General features: G+C 44.7%; 1 protein-coding gene across 1 annotated transcript in view; it reads right to left on the bottom strand.

The window, feature by feature from the left end:
• Positions 1-12,061, bottom strand: part of LOC109921765 (sodium-dependent phosphate transport protein 2B-like) — a 24,415-nt gene extending 12,354 nt beyond the window's left edge. The window contains exons 1-6 of the mRNA XM_020521813.2: positions 12,004-12,061; positions 11,790-11,918; positions 8,628-8,771; positions 8,053-8,164; positions 3,693-3,888; positions 634-729 (exon numbers count right to left, since the gene is read on the bottom strand). Of these exons, the coding sequence (XP_020377402.2) occupies positions 634-729; positions 3,693-3,888; positions 8,053-8,164; positions 8,628-8,771; positions 11,790-11,898 (657 nt within the window). The 5' untranslated portion in view covers positions 11,899-11,918; positions 12,004-12,061. The remainder of the gene's footprint in view (positions 1-633; positions 730-3,692; positions 3,889-8,052; positions 8,165-8,627; positions 8,772-11,789; positions 11,919-12,003) is intronic.
• Between the last annotated feature and the right edge of the window lie 5,280 nt (positions 12,062-17,341).

Genomic DNA, 17,341 nt, shown 5'->3' with positions numbered 1-17,341 from the left:
GCCGCACTGTCGGAGGGTCAGTGCTGAGGGAGCGCCGCACTGTCGGACGGTCAGTGCTGAGGGAGCGCCGCACTGTCGGATGGTCAGTGCTGAGGGAGCGCCGCACTGTCGGACGGTCAGTACTGAGGAAGTGCCGCACTGTCGGAGGGTCAGTGCTGAGGGAGTGCCGCAATGTCAGAGGGTCAGTGCTGAGGGAGCACTGCACTGTCAGAGGGTCAGTGCTGAGGGAGCACTGCACTGTCGTAGGGTCAGTGCTGAGGGAGCACCGCAATGTCAGAGGGTCAGTGCTGAAGGAGCACTGCACTGTCAGAGGGTCAGTGCTGAGGGAGCACTGCACTGTCGTAGGGTCAGTACTGAGGAAGTGCTGCACTGTCGGAGGGTCAGTGCTGAGGGAGTGCTGCACTGTCGGAGGGTCAGTGCTGAGGGAGTGCCACAATGTCAGAGGGTCAGTGCTGAGGGAGTGCTGCAGTGCTGCAAGTGTTGCATTGTTGCAGCAGCAATACTGTTGGGACTGCATTGTTGGAGCAGCAGTAGTGAGACTGCAGTATTGTTGAATGTGCAGAGTTAAATGCTGGTATTCAAATGAATACTGATATATAAACAAACATAGGATTGCAGACAGTTCTGACTCACCGTTAGTTCGTTAAATTTGCACCACTTCTGGATGAGACTCCTATTCCTGGCCCCTGTTTCTCCAGTGGCAATGGCTGAAATCACTGACTTATCCAACTGCAGAGTGAGAATTGCTGTATTAGCACTGACTTCTCATCCTTTATCCAAATGCGCAGTTGACAGATCAGAAAAAGAGAAATCGTAACAGTTGGCCAAGTGAACCCTGAGCCATGATGGAACTAGTAGACTGATTAGGAAGGTTAGATCACTTGGGATCCAGGGAGACCTTGACAGTTGGAGATAAAATTGGCTTGATGGTATGAGAGAGAAAGGTGGTAGAGAGTTGTTGGTCAGGTTGGAGGCCTGTGACCAGCATTGTGCCAAAAGGCTCAGAGCTGGGTCCACTGTTGTTTGTTATTTATATCAATGATTTGGATGAGAATACAGGAGGCATAGTTAGTAAGTTTGCAAATGACACCAAAATTGGAGGTGTAGTGGACAGTGAAGAAGGTTATCTAAAATTACAATGGGATCTTGATCAACTGGGCCAGTGGGCTGGGGAATGGCACTTGGAGTTTAACTCAGATAAATATAAGTGTTGCATTTTGGTAAAACAAACTAGGGCAGGACTTACACAGCTAATGGTAGGGCCCTGGGGAGTGATGTCGAACAGAGAGACATGGTTCCTTGAAAGTGGCATCACAGGTAGAGACGGTGGTGAAGAAGGCATTTGGCACACTTGCCTTTTTCACTCAGAGCATTGAGTACAGGAGTTGGGATGTCATGTTGCAGCTATACAAGACATTGGTGAAGTCACATTTACAGAACTGCATACAATTCTGGTCGCCCTGTTAACTCAAAACGATGCAAAAAAGATTTACAAGGATGTTTCTGAGTTTGGAGGGTTTGAGTTATAAGGAGAGGTTGCATAGGCTGGGACTTCTTTCCCTGGAGTGTCAGAGGCTGAGGGGTGACCTTATAGAGGTTTATAAAATCGTGAGGGGTTAATGGAAAGGGTTAATAGTCAAGGTCTTTTCCCCAGGGTAGGGGAGTCCAAAACCGGAGGCCATAGGTTTAAGGTGAGGGAGGATAATTTAAAAGGGACCTGAGGGGCAACCTTTTCACACTGAGGGTGTTGTGTATATGGAACGAGCTGCCAGAGGAAGTGGTGGAGGCTGGTACAATTACAACATTTAAAAGACATTTAGACAGGCACATGGACAGGAAAGGTTTAGAGGGATATGGGCCAAACACAGGCAAATGGCACTGGTTCAGTTTTGGAAACTTACTCACTGCTCAGGAAGTGCAGTGACATTGGGGCACAGAGCAAGAAGCAGCTTTACCTTGGATCAAGCAATTAGTGATGACAATGCTAACACTGAATTAGTCCAATTGCAATGGTAAAATCGCCAAGCAGTGTGATACCAGCGAGGCTTCCAGCAACCGTTATACTGCAAGGACAAGCAGTTGTGCTTTCATCCAGAGTGATAACACAAGCTGAATGATATCTCGAGAAAGAGTGCCCAGCTACTGTCGTTGCTTCTGGACATTCTAATCAGTGTTTGTTCAGGAGAGACAATGTGACAGGGGAGTCTGACTCCAACGCATTTCATAACATCTTCGTCAAACCACTTCTATGTACCCCAAAGTATGTTCGTGGGCATCTCATCCTGATGTGACATGAATAGGAGAAACAGATTGACATTTGCCAACAGGCTGTTGGGAGCAGTGCTCCTTATGTGGAATGTTGAGGATGGGTTCAAAAGTGAGAAGGGCTAAATAGTTACCAAGGTTTTAGACTTCAGTAAAATTAAAGAAAATCTGTTGGAGTTATTCAAAATAATGTAGTACGGTACAGCCACTTCAAACTCCATTGCCAAAACAACCAGCTGTGGGTGAAGAAATACACACAAGACAACAGCATAAAAGCAGAAAATGATTTTTAAAAATGCTAAAAACAATGCAGATCCTTGGGAGAAAAAGGATGATAAAAATGCTGACAAAACAAGGCAGTCAAAGCAACAAGAATGGAGTATGAAAAGAAACTTGTGAGGAATATTAGAATCATTGCTATAAATTTATTCAACTACAACTGGAAAGAAGAGGATAGCGAGGGGAAAAGTGGGTCCCTTGATAATTGACGAGGGGCTACTATGATGCATTTCGTGGTTGAAATGTAGAATAATGAGTTTGAAAAGGTATTTACTGCAGAGGAATAACATGCCAGAGATCCCAAGGAAATTAGTATTGAATCAGAGACATTGACACAGCAATAATTAACATCAGTGAAAGAACAGTAATGAGTGGGAGCACAAGGCACAGACAACAAGGACTGAGAGTAATGAGGAATGAATGCTCATTTGGGAATATGGTGTAAGCGGTAAATTTTGGTAATTTTTTTTCTTCTCAAGCTATAACTTAGATTAGCAGTTAGACTTTGACTCAGAATTTTAAAGCAGCAAGTTGGTTAAAAAAAATGAAAGAACTGCGGATGCTGTAAATCAGGAACAAAAACAAAGTTGCTGGAGAAGCTCAGCAGGTCTGGCAGCATCTGTGAAGGAAAAAACAGAGTTAACATTTTGGGTCTGGTGACCCTTCCTCAGAACTGGTTCTGAGGAAGGATCACCAGACCTGAAACGCTAAGTATGTTTTTTCCTTCACAAGTTGGTTAAAAACCTAAGCAGTTTAGCAGAAACTGCTTAGCATTGGCAGTTTTCTGTCAATCCATTAGAAATGTTTGGATAATAGTGTAATCAGAAGCTGAATTAGGAGTTGCAACTTGGGTGTGAATCATTAGCTCTCTATAAAATCAGACAGAGTTTATGGCCACAGTGGAACTGACAAGGACTGTGTGTGACAAGGAACAAGTGCTGATTTGGGAATTTGGTGCTAGTGGGAATTTGTGGCAGAGGGCAGAAGGAGAAGCAGTTTCTTTAAAATCTTTTATTTATTCTATTTTTCTAATCAACCTGTTCAGGGATGTTATTACTCACCTCTGGAACAGGTAGGACTTGAACCCAGGCCACTAGGTGAGTGTGGGTCCCTCAATTTCTGAGTGTGTGGGGAGACAGCACACGTACCTTAATGATTAGGTGGGTGAAGGGCTCTGTGATGACTTTCAGGATGTCTGGTGTGGTCTCTCCTGACTGAATGTTGAAGCTTTCGATGCAGGCCTTGCTGACATGGTACAGAAAGCCAGTGCCAATCTCAATGGGAAGGAGAACGACAACTGTCATCCAGTTAAATATGCCATGTACTGCTGAACCTGCAAAGGCCCTGGTGACAGAACAGGAGCGTGTTATAACAGGAATTTTAATCTCCTGGGTTTTGTTTCTGGATCTATAGCTCTATGACTCTCTGTTACTTGAAGAAAGAGAAGTGAAATAAGATTCAACGTGACAATAATGGCCAAAGGGCTAGCATCAGAACAAACAGAATGGGCTGAACAGCCGCCTGCAGGAATTTCTAGCATCTATTTTCAGAAACCAGAGAATTTTGTTACTGCAAATTTACCAGTTGGTTATCCAATTTTCTGAATTAGAAAGACAGTTGAAGATGATATCAGTGGAAGTGACTGTGAAGATGTTGGGTTATTGTAAAAATCCAACTGACTCACTCAGGCCTTTTTGGGTAGGAAACCTGCCACCCTTACCCAGCCAATAAGTGACTCCTGTCTGCACCCATGTGCTTGACTCTTGACTGTCTCTGATGTTGTCTTAGTTACTCAGGGTATATAATAAATACTGGCCTGGCGGATATTTTCTTGAATTGGGTGCCAATATCAGGAAGTGCATAGTGACTCACCCCGAGGATGGTCTGTTAATGAGGTGGGGGTAATGTGCCTGTGGAAGATTATGTGATGAAGAGAGGGAGCTGGACAGGGATTTTACACAGGCACTTGGGGCTCCTTCATTCACTGTCAGATGTAGTGTTGGTTGCTAAATAAAGCTCACATACAAACATCTCAATATACAAATTGGAACAGGAGTCGGCCATTTGGCACCCTGTGGCATCTCTACCATTCACTAAGAGCATGGCCAATCTGTTTGGTTCAAATTCTTCAATCCCACCTACCCCCATAACCCACTTGTCAACAAAGAATCCATTCACTTCTCTCTTAAAAATATTCAATGGCCCCACCTCTACTCCCATGTGAGGCAGAGAGTTCCAAAGCCACACAACTCTCTGAGAAATAGAGATAACAAGGTGTAGAGCTGGATGAAAACAGTAGGCCAAGCAGCATCAGAGGAGCAGGAAAGCTGACGTTTCAGGTCTGGACCCTTCTTCAGAAAATTGTCTCAAAAAGGGTGACCCCTAATTTTACAAGTGCCCCCTACTTTTGGACTGACGCACAAGAGGAAACATCCTTTCCACATCCACCTTGTCAAGTCCATCAGGATCTGATACACTTCAATAAGGTTCCCCCCTCACTCTTCTAAACTCCAGTGAAAACAAGCCCAGTCTGTCTAACCTATTCTCATTAGATAACTCACTCATTCCAGGAACCAATCTAGTGAACATCCTTTGAGCCAGCTCCTTCCTTAAATTGAGACCCAAACTACGCACATTATTCTGTACACATTGAGGTCTCCCCAGTGCCCTGTGTCACTGAAACATAGGATCCTTAGTTTTGTGTAAAATTCCTCTTGTGGTAAGGAGCAGCCTACCATTAGCTTATTGAATTAATTTCTGTAGTTGCATAGAAACCTTTTGTGACACATGCACTGGATTATCTAGATCCCTCTGCATCTTAGAATCCTGAAGTTATTTTTCATTTAAGTAATATTTTTATTCTTCTTTTCAGAGTGAATAATTTCACATTTCCCCCTGTTATCCTCCATCTACTAGAGATTTGCCATTTAACCTGTTTATATCCACTTGCAGATAACAAGGTGTAGAGCTGGATGAACACAGCAAGCCAAGCAGCATCAGAGGAGCAGGAAAGCTGACGTTTCAGGCCTAGACCCTAGACCTCTACACTTTGTTATCTCAGATTCTCCAGCATCTGCAGTTTCTACTATCTCTATATCCACTTGCAACTTGCTTACATTTTCTTCATAACATTCCTTCCCACCTATCAAATTTAATTACCATGCCTTCACATTTCTCATCAAAGTCATTGATATAAGTTGTAAAAGGTGAGGTCCCAGTACAGAGTCATAGAATCCCTACAGTGTGGAAACAGGCCATTCAGCCCAACAAGTCCACAACAACCCTCAGAGCATCCCACTCGGACCCATTCCCCTATAACCCACCTAATCTATGCATCTCTGGACACTATAGACAATTTAGCATGGCCAATCCACCTAACCTGCACATCTCTGGACTATGGGAGGAAACCCACGCTGACACGGAGAGAATATGCAAATGCCACACAGACAGTCACCTGAGGGTGGGATTGAACCCAGGTCCCTGGTGCTGTGAGGTAGCAGTGCTAACCACTGAGCCACCATGATGCTCATGCTGGCTCCAAAATTAACAAACATTGTGCTCTTAGGCACGGGTGGGGATCAAACCCACGATCTTCAGTTTACAAGGCCAACAAGTTCCACTTGGCCACCACATTCTGCATATCCTGTCACATCCTGCCAATCAGAAAGGGAAATTATCTCGGCATATCCTCTGTTTTCTGCCAGCCAGTCCTCTCTCTACAGTGGTTTATTATCCCCGACACCAGGAGCTCTCAGTTTGCACAATCACCTTTGATGTGACACTTTGTGAAGGTTATGTTTAAGTGTTCCTCATCTGAAGAGAAACAAGATCCCTTCACCGTACTGATATGAAACAAGTGAAAACATTACCATTCTGCCTCAACTCACTGAGATCCATTCCTGACTTGTGCTGGGTGCAGGGAGCCCAAGCTGAGGCCCAATCGACTCTGAACCAACAAAGCTACTCTAAATCTACACCAGTCCCACTTCCCAGCGCTTGGTCCATAGCCTTGACATTGTCATCCAAGTGTTTTTTTAAAGATTGTGAGTTTTCTCACCTCAACTACTCTCCTGTTCAATATATTCTGGACACCCTCCACCCTCTGGAGGAAAATATTTTCCATTACCTCCTATCTAACCCTTCTACCTTTCACCTTAAAATGATGCCCCCTTGTTTTTGACCCTTTGACTAAAGGAAACCGCTGCTTCCTATTCACCCCTGTCCATGCCCCTCATAATCTTTTGACCTCTATCAGGTTTCCACGCCCCCCCCCCCACAAACCTTCTCTGCTCCAAAGAAAATGACTTGTACAGACACATTCAGGGATCTGTGGTCAAGCATCCCAAGATACCTCAGGACAACCATCGTCATCACTTGGTCACAGAGTGAAGAATCATCTAGAATCAAGTTACACTCCACCTCAGTGTGGGTCCCAGAGTCAAATAGGACATTATCTGATTCAGCAGTCTCCTGACACCTGTGGTTATGTGAATCTGTATCCCCAGAAAATATTCTCCCCAATTCCCTCTCTGTCGATTCTCTCCTAAACTGATGGGATTATAAACTGGATGGACCTGAAGCTTGGGCAGGTTCTACAAGGTGTGTTGGTGATGTCAAAGAACAGAACAAGGAAAGAGAGAGAGGAATGGGGGAGGCGAAGAGTAGAGAGGATAGGAAGCTGAGGGAATGGCTTTAAAATGTCAAACTTTGGAGACCTATTGCAGCCATCTTTACCCAGAGCCACATTGAGGAACAGGTAACAAACCTGTTCTTGAGAGACAAGACTATCATTTAGATACATTCATGGAGGCTGCATGGGGACCCACAGGTGCAGATGAATGTGTTAACACCATGAGGAGTCCACTAATCTGCCCTCCCATTCTCCCTCATCATCCTTCCAGAAGCTAGGATACAACCTACAATCTCCATTCTCTCCAGTTCAGGGTCACAGTCTGACACACATTTACAGATGACTCTCAATCTGACCACCTTCTGTCTGGGAAACTGAATATCTGTTCTTGAGATATTCAATAAGGCCTCCTCATGACATGATCTTCCGGTGTTCCCAATCACCTTCCCCGCAGGTACCACTCTCCATGTGTGGGGGAGCTCAGAGCAGGAATACTGAGGAAAGTGGAGCACACCATCTGCAGGTCAGGTGCAGGCACCTGATTTCTGTTGGATAATGACTGGTTCGGGCCCTGACCCACAGATCCCTCTGCCCTATGGCAGTATAGCCAATCAGGAGTGTATTACAGAACACCACCCCTACACAGACTGAACAACCAGTTGAATACAGAGGGGACTAATTTGGATACAAGGCAATGGCTAGATGCCCAGAGCAGGGACAGACTAATGAAATGTTCCCGCACTCGATTAGAACCAGTGCTTTCAACGAAGAAGAGCACGTGAGAGGAATTAATTAAACCCCAAGCCAGACACATCAATGAATATAGAGGGATCCAACACTCAGAGGCCAAGAGTTAGAAAACAATCTGTATGACCTACCTCCTGAACTCATTACGTTCTCCAGACTGAGCTAAGGATACCAAGGTGCTGGTCACTGATGTTCCTACGTTGACCCCCATGATAATGGGAATTGAAGCCTCAACACTGAGCACTGTGGAAGAAAGGCATTGTTTAGAACGCACTGTGGTCACACCCTCTTTCTCCATCTCTCAACTTGGGGCAGTGCAGTATACACTGCCCCCTGGGGGTGAGGGGTGGCAGAGAAACAACAGCAGCCATTTGAGGCCCATGTTGTCCACATAGCATTGACAGGACTCATTGTCACTGAAACCAGCATCCACACAGTGACTTCCATTCACACCCCCAACCAAAACCAACCCAGCAAGCAGCCACAAACACTGGGGAGGACAGAGACTGAGTTAGTCCTCAGCATGTTATCTTGCGGGGGGGGTGTGCATGGTGGGTGACAGTATCCCCTAAAGCTGTGGGAGGAGATTAAAGTTGTTACATTCAAACCAGTGAGAGCAATATGGAGTTTATTCCAAATCCACAAGTTTGGTTCTGTCACATGTTTGTCTAGAAAAGGTACAAAGCCAACAGACAGCCGTACTTACAGCCCGAAGAGACCATGCTAACCACAATGGAAGAGGATGTGCTAGAACTCTGTACCAGGATGGTCACCAGCACCCCCAGCATAAGGCCAGCGATGGGGTTGGCCAGGATTGTGTTATCACCAAATATGTCACCGGCCGCCTTCCCTGAAGAAAAATAGTGACAATTTACATCAATAATTAATGACATCCAGTAAAACCAGCGAATGACACACCCTGAACTGACCTATCTTGTATCTTTCAAAATGGAGCTCCCGTACGATCAGCATGTTCATTTCCAAGTGTGACTGTTTTTGTTTAGAATTCCTTTCTCTCTTATTACAACAACAGCTACAGTGTGCATTTGCAAGACACCTTTAAAATAGTAAAACACCCAAAGGTGTTTCAAGGCTGCCTTATCCGACAAAGTGTTACAGCCCTGAATATGAAATACTGAGGGTGGAAGTTTCCTGTTTCAAACTGAGTCTGAAAACTGAAGACTTTCCCAGAGAGAAGCCTGATGCCTACTTTGGTTAGGAAAGGCTTGCTGGACTTAGCACCAATCAGGCAGCAGGAAGTCCATCCGTTTGGAGCTGTCAGCCAATCAGAGACCAGCATCATCAGCAATGGCGTATGCCATATACCATTTCCCCCTTTACCCTATTCTTTCGATGGAGGATCAGAGACCATATGAACATACAAAATAGGAGATGGAGTAGACCATTCAGCCCCTCCAGGCTGATCTGTCATTCACGGCTGACCCATTTTCACATTCCCACCTCCCCCCAAAGGCCCTCGATTCCCCTACCTAAACAAGCATCTATCCAGCTCCATCTAGAGAACATTTAATAACCCTGAACTCCACTGTCTCCTGAGGCAGAGAGCTCCAAAGTCATACATAAAATAAATTCCCCTCATCTCAGTCCTAAAAGGCCACCTCTAATTTTAAAACAGAACTCCCTAGTTCTGGACTTACCCACGGGAGGAAACATCCTTTCCATATCCACCTTGTCAAAGCCATCCAGGATTTGATACACTTCAACCTCATCGCTCCTCATTTTTCTAAACTCCACGATAAACAAACTCAGTCTGTCCTATCTTTCCTCACAAGAAAACCCATTCATTCCAGTTATCAATCGAATAACCCTCCTCTGAACCACTTCCAATATATTTACACCTTTCCTTAAATGAAGAGACAAAAACTGCACACAGTATTCAAGCTCTGGTTTCACCAATGCCCTGTTTAACTGAAGCATAAAATTATTGGAGTTATGTTTAATTCCTCTCATAACAAAGGAAAGTATCCCTTTAGCCTTCTGGATTCTGAGCTGTACCTCTACCTTCTAGGGTATGGGGAGAAAGTGGGATCAGGGGACTGAATTGGATGATCAGCCATGATCATACTGAATGACAGAACAGGCTCAAAGGGCTGAATGGCCCTGGTTTCTAGGTTTCTATGCACTAGAACAGAAAACTAGAATAGCACCCATACATTGGAATGCTGCAATCGTTCTCTGATTCCATAATACACTGCTCTCTCATTCTTCCTGTCAGACTTCGCATTTGCTGCTGGATTTTTGCCCATTCACTCAACCTACCAACCTCCTGAAGTCACAACATCCATTCCCACTCATCTTTGTGTCAATGCTTTAGTGGGATGGGGGGGTGGAATGGAGTTAAGAGTCACAGAGGGGCTGGAGAGGAGCCAGAGGATCAGGGCAGGGAGCTGACTCTCAGCTGTTAGCCCACCCACCTGCCTTAGGTCCAGTCCCCAACCCTGCAAAAAATCGGGCAGGTCCATGGATCTCACTCCCGCTGCCAACCCACAGTGGAGCAGGCCAGCTGCTTCCTCTTAGGCCTGGAGCTGGAACCCAGGCACAATGAAGCCCTTACATCGTTGTTAATTGACGCTTTAATTAGCGGTGAGGTGGGAACGTCATCCACCTTAATTTCAGATGTGTTCGGAAGTAGTCAGCATCTCCCCTGCCTGATTATTTGCCCTTGCCACCCCTTCTCAGTGGGGGAGTTCCACCCCAGGTGTACAAATGCCGTGTGCCATGTGCACACAAGGCAGACGTTCCTATACAGATGAGATTGGGGGTGCAGACCGTTTACTTTCCCACAGCCCATCATTCAAAAGTTGAAACTACTTCACCTCAGCAATGATCTGCATTGTTAATGTTAGTGCAGATTTGAGTACAGGTGCGGGGATGTCTTGCTGCAGTTGTACAGGGCTTTGCCAAGACCACACCTGAATTAGTGTGTGGACACTGGTCTCCTTGTCTGAGGAAGGATGTTCTGGCTAAAGAGGGAGTGCAACAAAGATTTCCCAGATTGATTCCTGGGACAGCGGGACTGATTTAGGAAGAGATTTGAATCAGTTAGGATGATATTCATTGAAGTTCAGAAACATGAGGGTGATATAATAGAAACCTACATAATTTAGCCATGCTAAATTGCCCGTAGTGTTCAGGGATGTGGAGATTAGATGGAACATAGTGGGGGTGGGTCGGTGTGAACTTGTTGGGCCAAAGGGCCTGTTTTCACATTGTAGGGATTCTATAAAAAATTCTATAAAATTTCAAACTAGATTAGACGCAGGAGGGATGTTCCTGGTGACTGGGGGAGTCCAGAACCAGGGGTCACAGTCCAACAATACGGGTTAGGCCATTTAGGACTGAGATGAAAGAGATGTCTTCACTCAGAGAATGGTGATCCTGTGGAATTCTGTACCACAGAAAACAATTGAGGCCAAATCATTGAATGTTTACAAGAAGGAGTTAGGTATAGTTCATAGGGCTAAAGGGTACAAAGGGCATGGGGATAACACGGGAACAAAGGTCTGAACTGGATGATCAGCCACGATCATAGGTGAATAGCAGAGGCTGAAAGGGCCAAATGGCCTACTCCTGCTCCGATTTTCTGGGTCTCTAATCACTCATTCAAGATTCCTTTGGGCTGGGAACAGGGACTGAAATCACCAGCCTCCAGTACTCCTCTTAACTTGGACCCCAATCCCTCCTCAACCTGTGCAGGGCAATCCTGCTGTCTATGCTCCCCCTATCCAGACCCCAGGCCCCAAGTTCCAGACCAGGCTCTGGATTTTGGACTCTGATGAGCACCCCCCCCACCCCCAATATTCCTGGGGATGGGAGCAGTCTCCACAAAATGCTCAAATCCAATTACCTCCAACGAGTTGAAATGCTGAACTGAGGACATCAAGAGAACAAACAAAGACATAAAGAAAAGCAATGAGCAGAACAGTCATGATGATCCTTTTGATGACATGCTTCATCTTCCCAACCCGATCCAATTCTGTAAAAGGACAAAACCAACATGAAGGAGAGAGCCAGAGACTAAGAGCTGTTTGGTAAACAGTGAGGACAGAGAGTTTGCTTACCGCTCCATCGGGGCCCCTGGTTCTGGAGCTGAGGGAGTGTCCATGGATCATCCTCCTCTATCTCCGCTACCTCCTCCTTCACACCATCATCCTCCAGTTGGACAGGATCAGCTACTGTTATCACATTCTCTGTCACAAAACAGGGAGAGGAGTGCTTTTTATTCCAGACTAATGATACAGTTTGACACGATTACAACCCACTTGGGAAAGGGCATTGATTCCCAAGTCCCACCAATTCTCTGGTCGCCACAAAAATTAATGATTTAATCAACGTCAGCAAAGTCCCAATTGGCCTGTGTTTGTTGGAACTACATTAACAGAACACATTGACTAGCTTCCTGCATTTAACAATGACTACTGTTTAATACAAATTAGTAAATTCTAATCATTGTAAACAGCTATGAACTATCAACACATGGTTCTACTAATTAAAACTCTAACCCACTTTTAAAACCTCTACACACACACAGACACGGACACAGACACACACACTCAGACCATATACACTCTCACAGACACATGCACTCACACACTCTCACACAGACACACACACTCAGGCACACACACTCAGGCACACATAGACACACATAGACACACACAAACACACAGACACACATAGACATACACACACAAACAGACAGAGACAAGCTAAAGAAATACATTGGTCTTATGGATGGAAGTTAAAATAGCTGAAAGACACAGGTCAGTAGTACTAGTCCACAGGGTTCATTGAGAGTTTCTTTCCGTGTACCAGGACTTTCCGTTCTGCAATCTCTTTTCTCGAGGTATTTTTAACTTCTTCACAGGGATATGGTAGGCAATGGCCTAGTGTTAATATCTTTAGATTATTAATTCAGAGACACAGGTAATGATCTCGGGATCTGGGCTCAAATCCCGCTGTGGCAGATGGTGGAACTTGAATTCAGTAAAAATCTGGAAATAACATCTAATAATGATGATGAAGATGAAACCGTTGCTAATTGTCACAAAAAACTCACCAGGTTCACTAACTAATGTCCTTTAGGGAAGGAAATCTGCTGTCCTTACGTGGTCTGACCTACAAGTGACTTCAGGCCCACAGCAGTGTGACTCTTAACTGCCCTCTGGGCAACTAGAGATGGGCGAAAAATGCTGGCCTAGCTAGCGACACCCACATCCCGTGAGTGAAGAAAAAAGGAAGGAGGGACAAGGTGATAGATATACTATCCACAAAATCTCTTTGGTTCTGATTAAACACAACAATTTACAACAACAGGAGGGAGATAACTGGCCTTTCTTCAGGCTTCATGTATTTTTATGATAGAGAGAGACACACACAACCTGTCCTTCCAACAATCCAAAGGCTTCTCACTATATTGTTCCCATCCATAAACAGTTCAGCCGCCCAGGAACCAATCAGCGTGTTGTTGTCAGGCTGATGCTCTTTGGCATTCATGACTGGTCACAATTGCACAACCCAATCAGCTACATGTTGCTGGCCAAATCTCACTCTGTACCAGACAGTGCCATGTTGTGTACAAACAGCTCCCCCTACTGCTTGAATAAAGCAGTAGTGTAAACACCACATGCAATGAGTTTCAGTGACTTATGTTTAAACCTCTTATCAATTCCTTCCATAACCTTGGGTTTTTAAATAGTCCTTTTCTTTTTCATTTCAGTCCACGATCAAAAATGCAGAAAAATAGGATGATATGGTCTTTGCAACATAAACAAGTTACTTAGAGGGCAGTAAGGAATTAATAAAGAAAATATGAAGGTCAGAATGATAGAAAAGGTCAGGTTTGATACAGTAGTTCATTTGACTTCATAGTACCAACATTCAGGAAGCCATTCAACCCATTCTGCCTTTACTGGCTCTTAGTCTTCTTTCCCTGTTATTGCCCTGTTGTGGGAAAAAAAGTATCTGGAGTCAGGCAGCAGTCAGACCTCAGCAAGGGTAATCCACACTTACCAGAGAGAACTGGAGAGACATCTTCTGATGGGCAGAATGAAGCCCTGCACGACAAACCTCACAAACCACCCAGGGAGGGACTCACTGAAGAAAGCAACAGTGAGTTGGGAAAGGAAGAAGGCAGCTCTGTAGAAGAGGGAGAGCCTGATGTGATGGGTCTCCCAGCTGGCTCTCCCTGCTCATCCCAGTTTGTGGATTTTAGGAAAGGCATAGAAAGGGGATAGAACATAGAACATAGAACATAGAACAGTACAGCACAGTACAGGCCCTTTGGCCCACGATGTTGTGCTGACCTATTATCCTGCTAAGATCAATCTACCCTGCATACCCTGCATTTTACTATCCTCCATGTGCCTATCCAAGAATCGCTTAAAAGTCTCTAAAGTATCTGACTCCATTACCAATGCCAGCAGCGCATTCCACACGCCCACCACTCTTTGTGTAAAGAACCTACCTCTGACATCTCTCCTATACCTTCCTCCAATCGCCTTAAAATTATGCCGCCTTGTAATAGTCATTTCTGCCCTGGGAAAAAGTCTCTGGCTATCCACTCTATCTATGTCTCTTATCATCTTGTACACTTCTATCAAGTCACCTCTCATCCTTCTTCGCTCCAATGAAAAAAGCTCTGGCTCCCTCAACCTTTCCTCATAAGACCTGCCCTTCAGTCCAGGCAGCATCCTGGTAAATCTCCTCTGCACTCTCTCTAAAGCTTCCACATCTTTCCTATAATGAGGTGACCAGAACTGAACACAATATTCCAAGTGTGGTCTAACCAGAGTTTTATAGAGCTGCAGCATAACCTTACGGCTCTTAAACTCAAGTCCCCTGCCAAAGAAAGCCAACATACCATATACCTTCTTTACAACCCTATCAACTTGGGTAGCAACTTTGAGGGATCTATGGACATGGACCCCAAGATCCCGCTGTTCCTCCACACTGCTGAGGATCCTGCCATTAACCCCGTATTCTGCATTCAAATTCGACCTTCCAAAATGAATCACTTCACACTTTTCTGTGTTGAATTCCATCTGCCAGTTCTTTGCCCAGCTCTGCATCCTATCAATGTCCTGTTGCAACCTACAACAGCCCTCCAAACTGTCCACAACTCCACCAACCTTCGTGTCATCGGCAAACTTACTAACCCACCCTTCCACTTACTCATCCAAGTCATTTATAAAGATCACAAAGAGCAGAGGTCCCAGAACAGATCTCTGCGGCACACCACTCATCACTGAGCTCCAGGCTGAATACTTTCCATCTACTACCACCGTCTGCCTTCTATTGGACAGAAAGTTTTGTATCCAGACAGCCAAATTTCCCTGAATCCCATGCCTCCTTACTTTCTGAATGAGTCTACCAAGTGGAACCTTATCAAATGCCTTGCTAAAATCCATATACACCACATCCACTGCTCTACCTTCATCAACATGTTTTGTCACATCCTCAAAGAATTCAATAAGGTTTGTGAGACATGACCTGCCCCTCACAAAGCCATGCTGACTATTTCTAATCAAGCTGTGCTTTTCCAAATAATCATCAATAGTATCTCTCAGAATCCTCTCCAATAATTTGTCCACCACAGAAGTAAGACTGACTGGTCTGTAATTTCCAGAATTATCCCTATTCCCTTTCTTGAACAAGGAATGACATTTGCAATACTCAAGGGAGGCTGCTTTGAGGTTCGAGGCTGAGGCATGAACATTCCCAGAGGAGTTAAGGTGAAGTGAGTGACAGATCTGAAGGCAATGACACTGTGTTTGGTGGTGGGACTATAGTCCAGGAGAAGACAGGAGGAGGTGGCAGATGTAGTGATCAATCCCTACCCAGTTTGAGGCTTAACTGAGTCCTTTTTGTGGCACAGTAAATAACAATTCTGCTGGATCTGAAGGCTATTTGATACAAGTTAGGATTACTACATACCTGTGAACGTTGCTGGAGTTGGATCAATTTTCGCTGAATCAACAGAGCTGACCTCATCGGAGTCAATGGAGTTGCTGTTAAATGGAGGCATTCTGACAGTGAACACTGTGAATAGAAATAAAGCATCTGTAATGAGGTAATATCTGTATAACCCAACTGGAACCTGATCTAAATTTTTACAGACTTTGCCTCCACCAATTTGATACATCTGTATCTGTACTGTGTCCACTTTATATTTATGTCTGCACTTGTTATCATTTTATTTTATTTTATATTTTATATTTTATATTCAAAAGCAACATTTTACAAGCCATTGACATTGTCATTACAACACTGGACCCTGGATTACATACCAACATAGTAAACTTTTAATTACAGAAGAGGATATAAAGTTGAAATGTGCCTGAGAATGTCCATTTGCGAGCAATGCAATTTGTTGGCTATCTGGAACACCTGGGATGATTATCCTCCACCTTGAGGGAGACCTGGATGGGTGTCCAGGAGGCTTCAAATAGAAGGACTTCAAAGGGGGAGATATGTTTTGCAGAACTTCATTCATATCATCTGGATACTGGCAGCCACAGTGAATAACGAGATCATTATGTCTGGGACAGTGCACTTCTGTTACAGCTTCCCTCCCAGTTGTTTCACAGTCTGCAGGTCTTGCTAAAGGATCGTAAAGTGCATCATCTTCCAAACAATGTGCCGTATTTTGAGTGCTTTTGACAGGATGATTTTCTCCATTATGCATATTTTCAGCTCTTTCACCAGATTCTTCTTTAGCTGTGCAGACTTGGGAGTTGATATTTATTTCTTGTGAATGATCACCAAATTCATTGCTTCTTCTATCACATGATAATTCTATTGACTTTGTATAATCTTCCAAAATTTTCTCAATGGAAGCATCTTCTAGGCCTTGTTCTTGCAGGAGACTTTTCACCCATTCTGCATGGTGCTGAAACTTTACTGATGAAATTATGGGCATGTACAGAGGTTTGGGACCTTTCCATTCGGCAGCTAAAGCGGGGTCTGAAATATTGTAATCTGGTCGGCTTCTCGACAACACCCCTTTTCTAAAATAACCCTTTCCATACAGTGCTTGCATATTGTCTGGGTTCATTACAATTACATTGTTATTCATAATTTCAGCATAATAATGGTGACACAATGGCTCAGTGGTTAGTACTGCTGCCTCACAGCGCCAGGAACCCAGGCTCAATTCCACCCTTGGGCGACTGTGTGGAGTTTGCACATTGTCCCCGTGTCTGCATGGGTTTGCTCTGGTTTCCTCCCACAGTCCAAAAATGTGCAGGCTAGGTGGATTGGCCATGCTAAATTGCCCGTATTGCCCAGAGATGTTTAGGTTAGGCGGGTTAGACATGGGAAATACAGGCGTGAGATAATGGGTTTGGGTGGAATGCTCTGAGGGGCGGTGTGGACTTGTTGGGCCGAATGGCCTGTTTC

This window comes from Rhincodon typus, chromosome 28 (genome assembly GCF_021869965.1).
Source record: "Rhincodon typus isolate 14 chromosome 28, sRhiTyp1.1, whole genome shotgun sequence".
Classification (NCBI taxonomy): Eukaryota; Metazoa; Chordata; class Chondrichthyes; order Orectolobiformes; family Rhincodontidae; genus Rhincodon; species Rhincodon typus.
The sequence above is the reverse complement of the archived record's forward strand: the minus strand, read 5'-3'. Positions and strand labels throughout refer to the sequence as shown.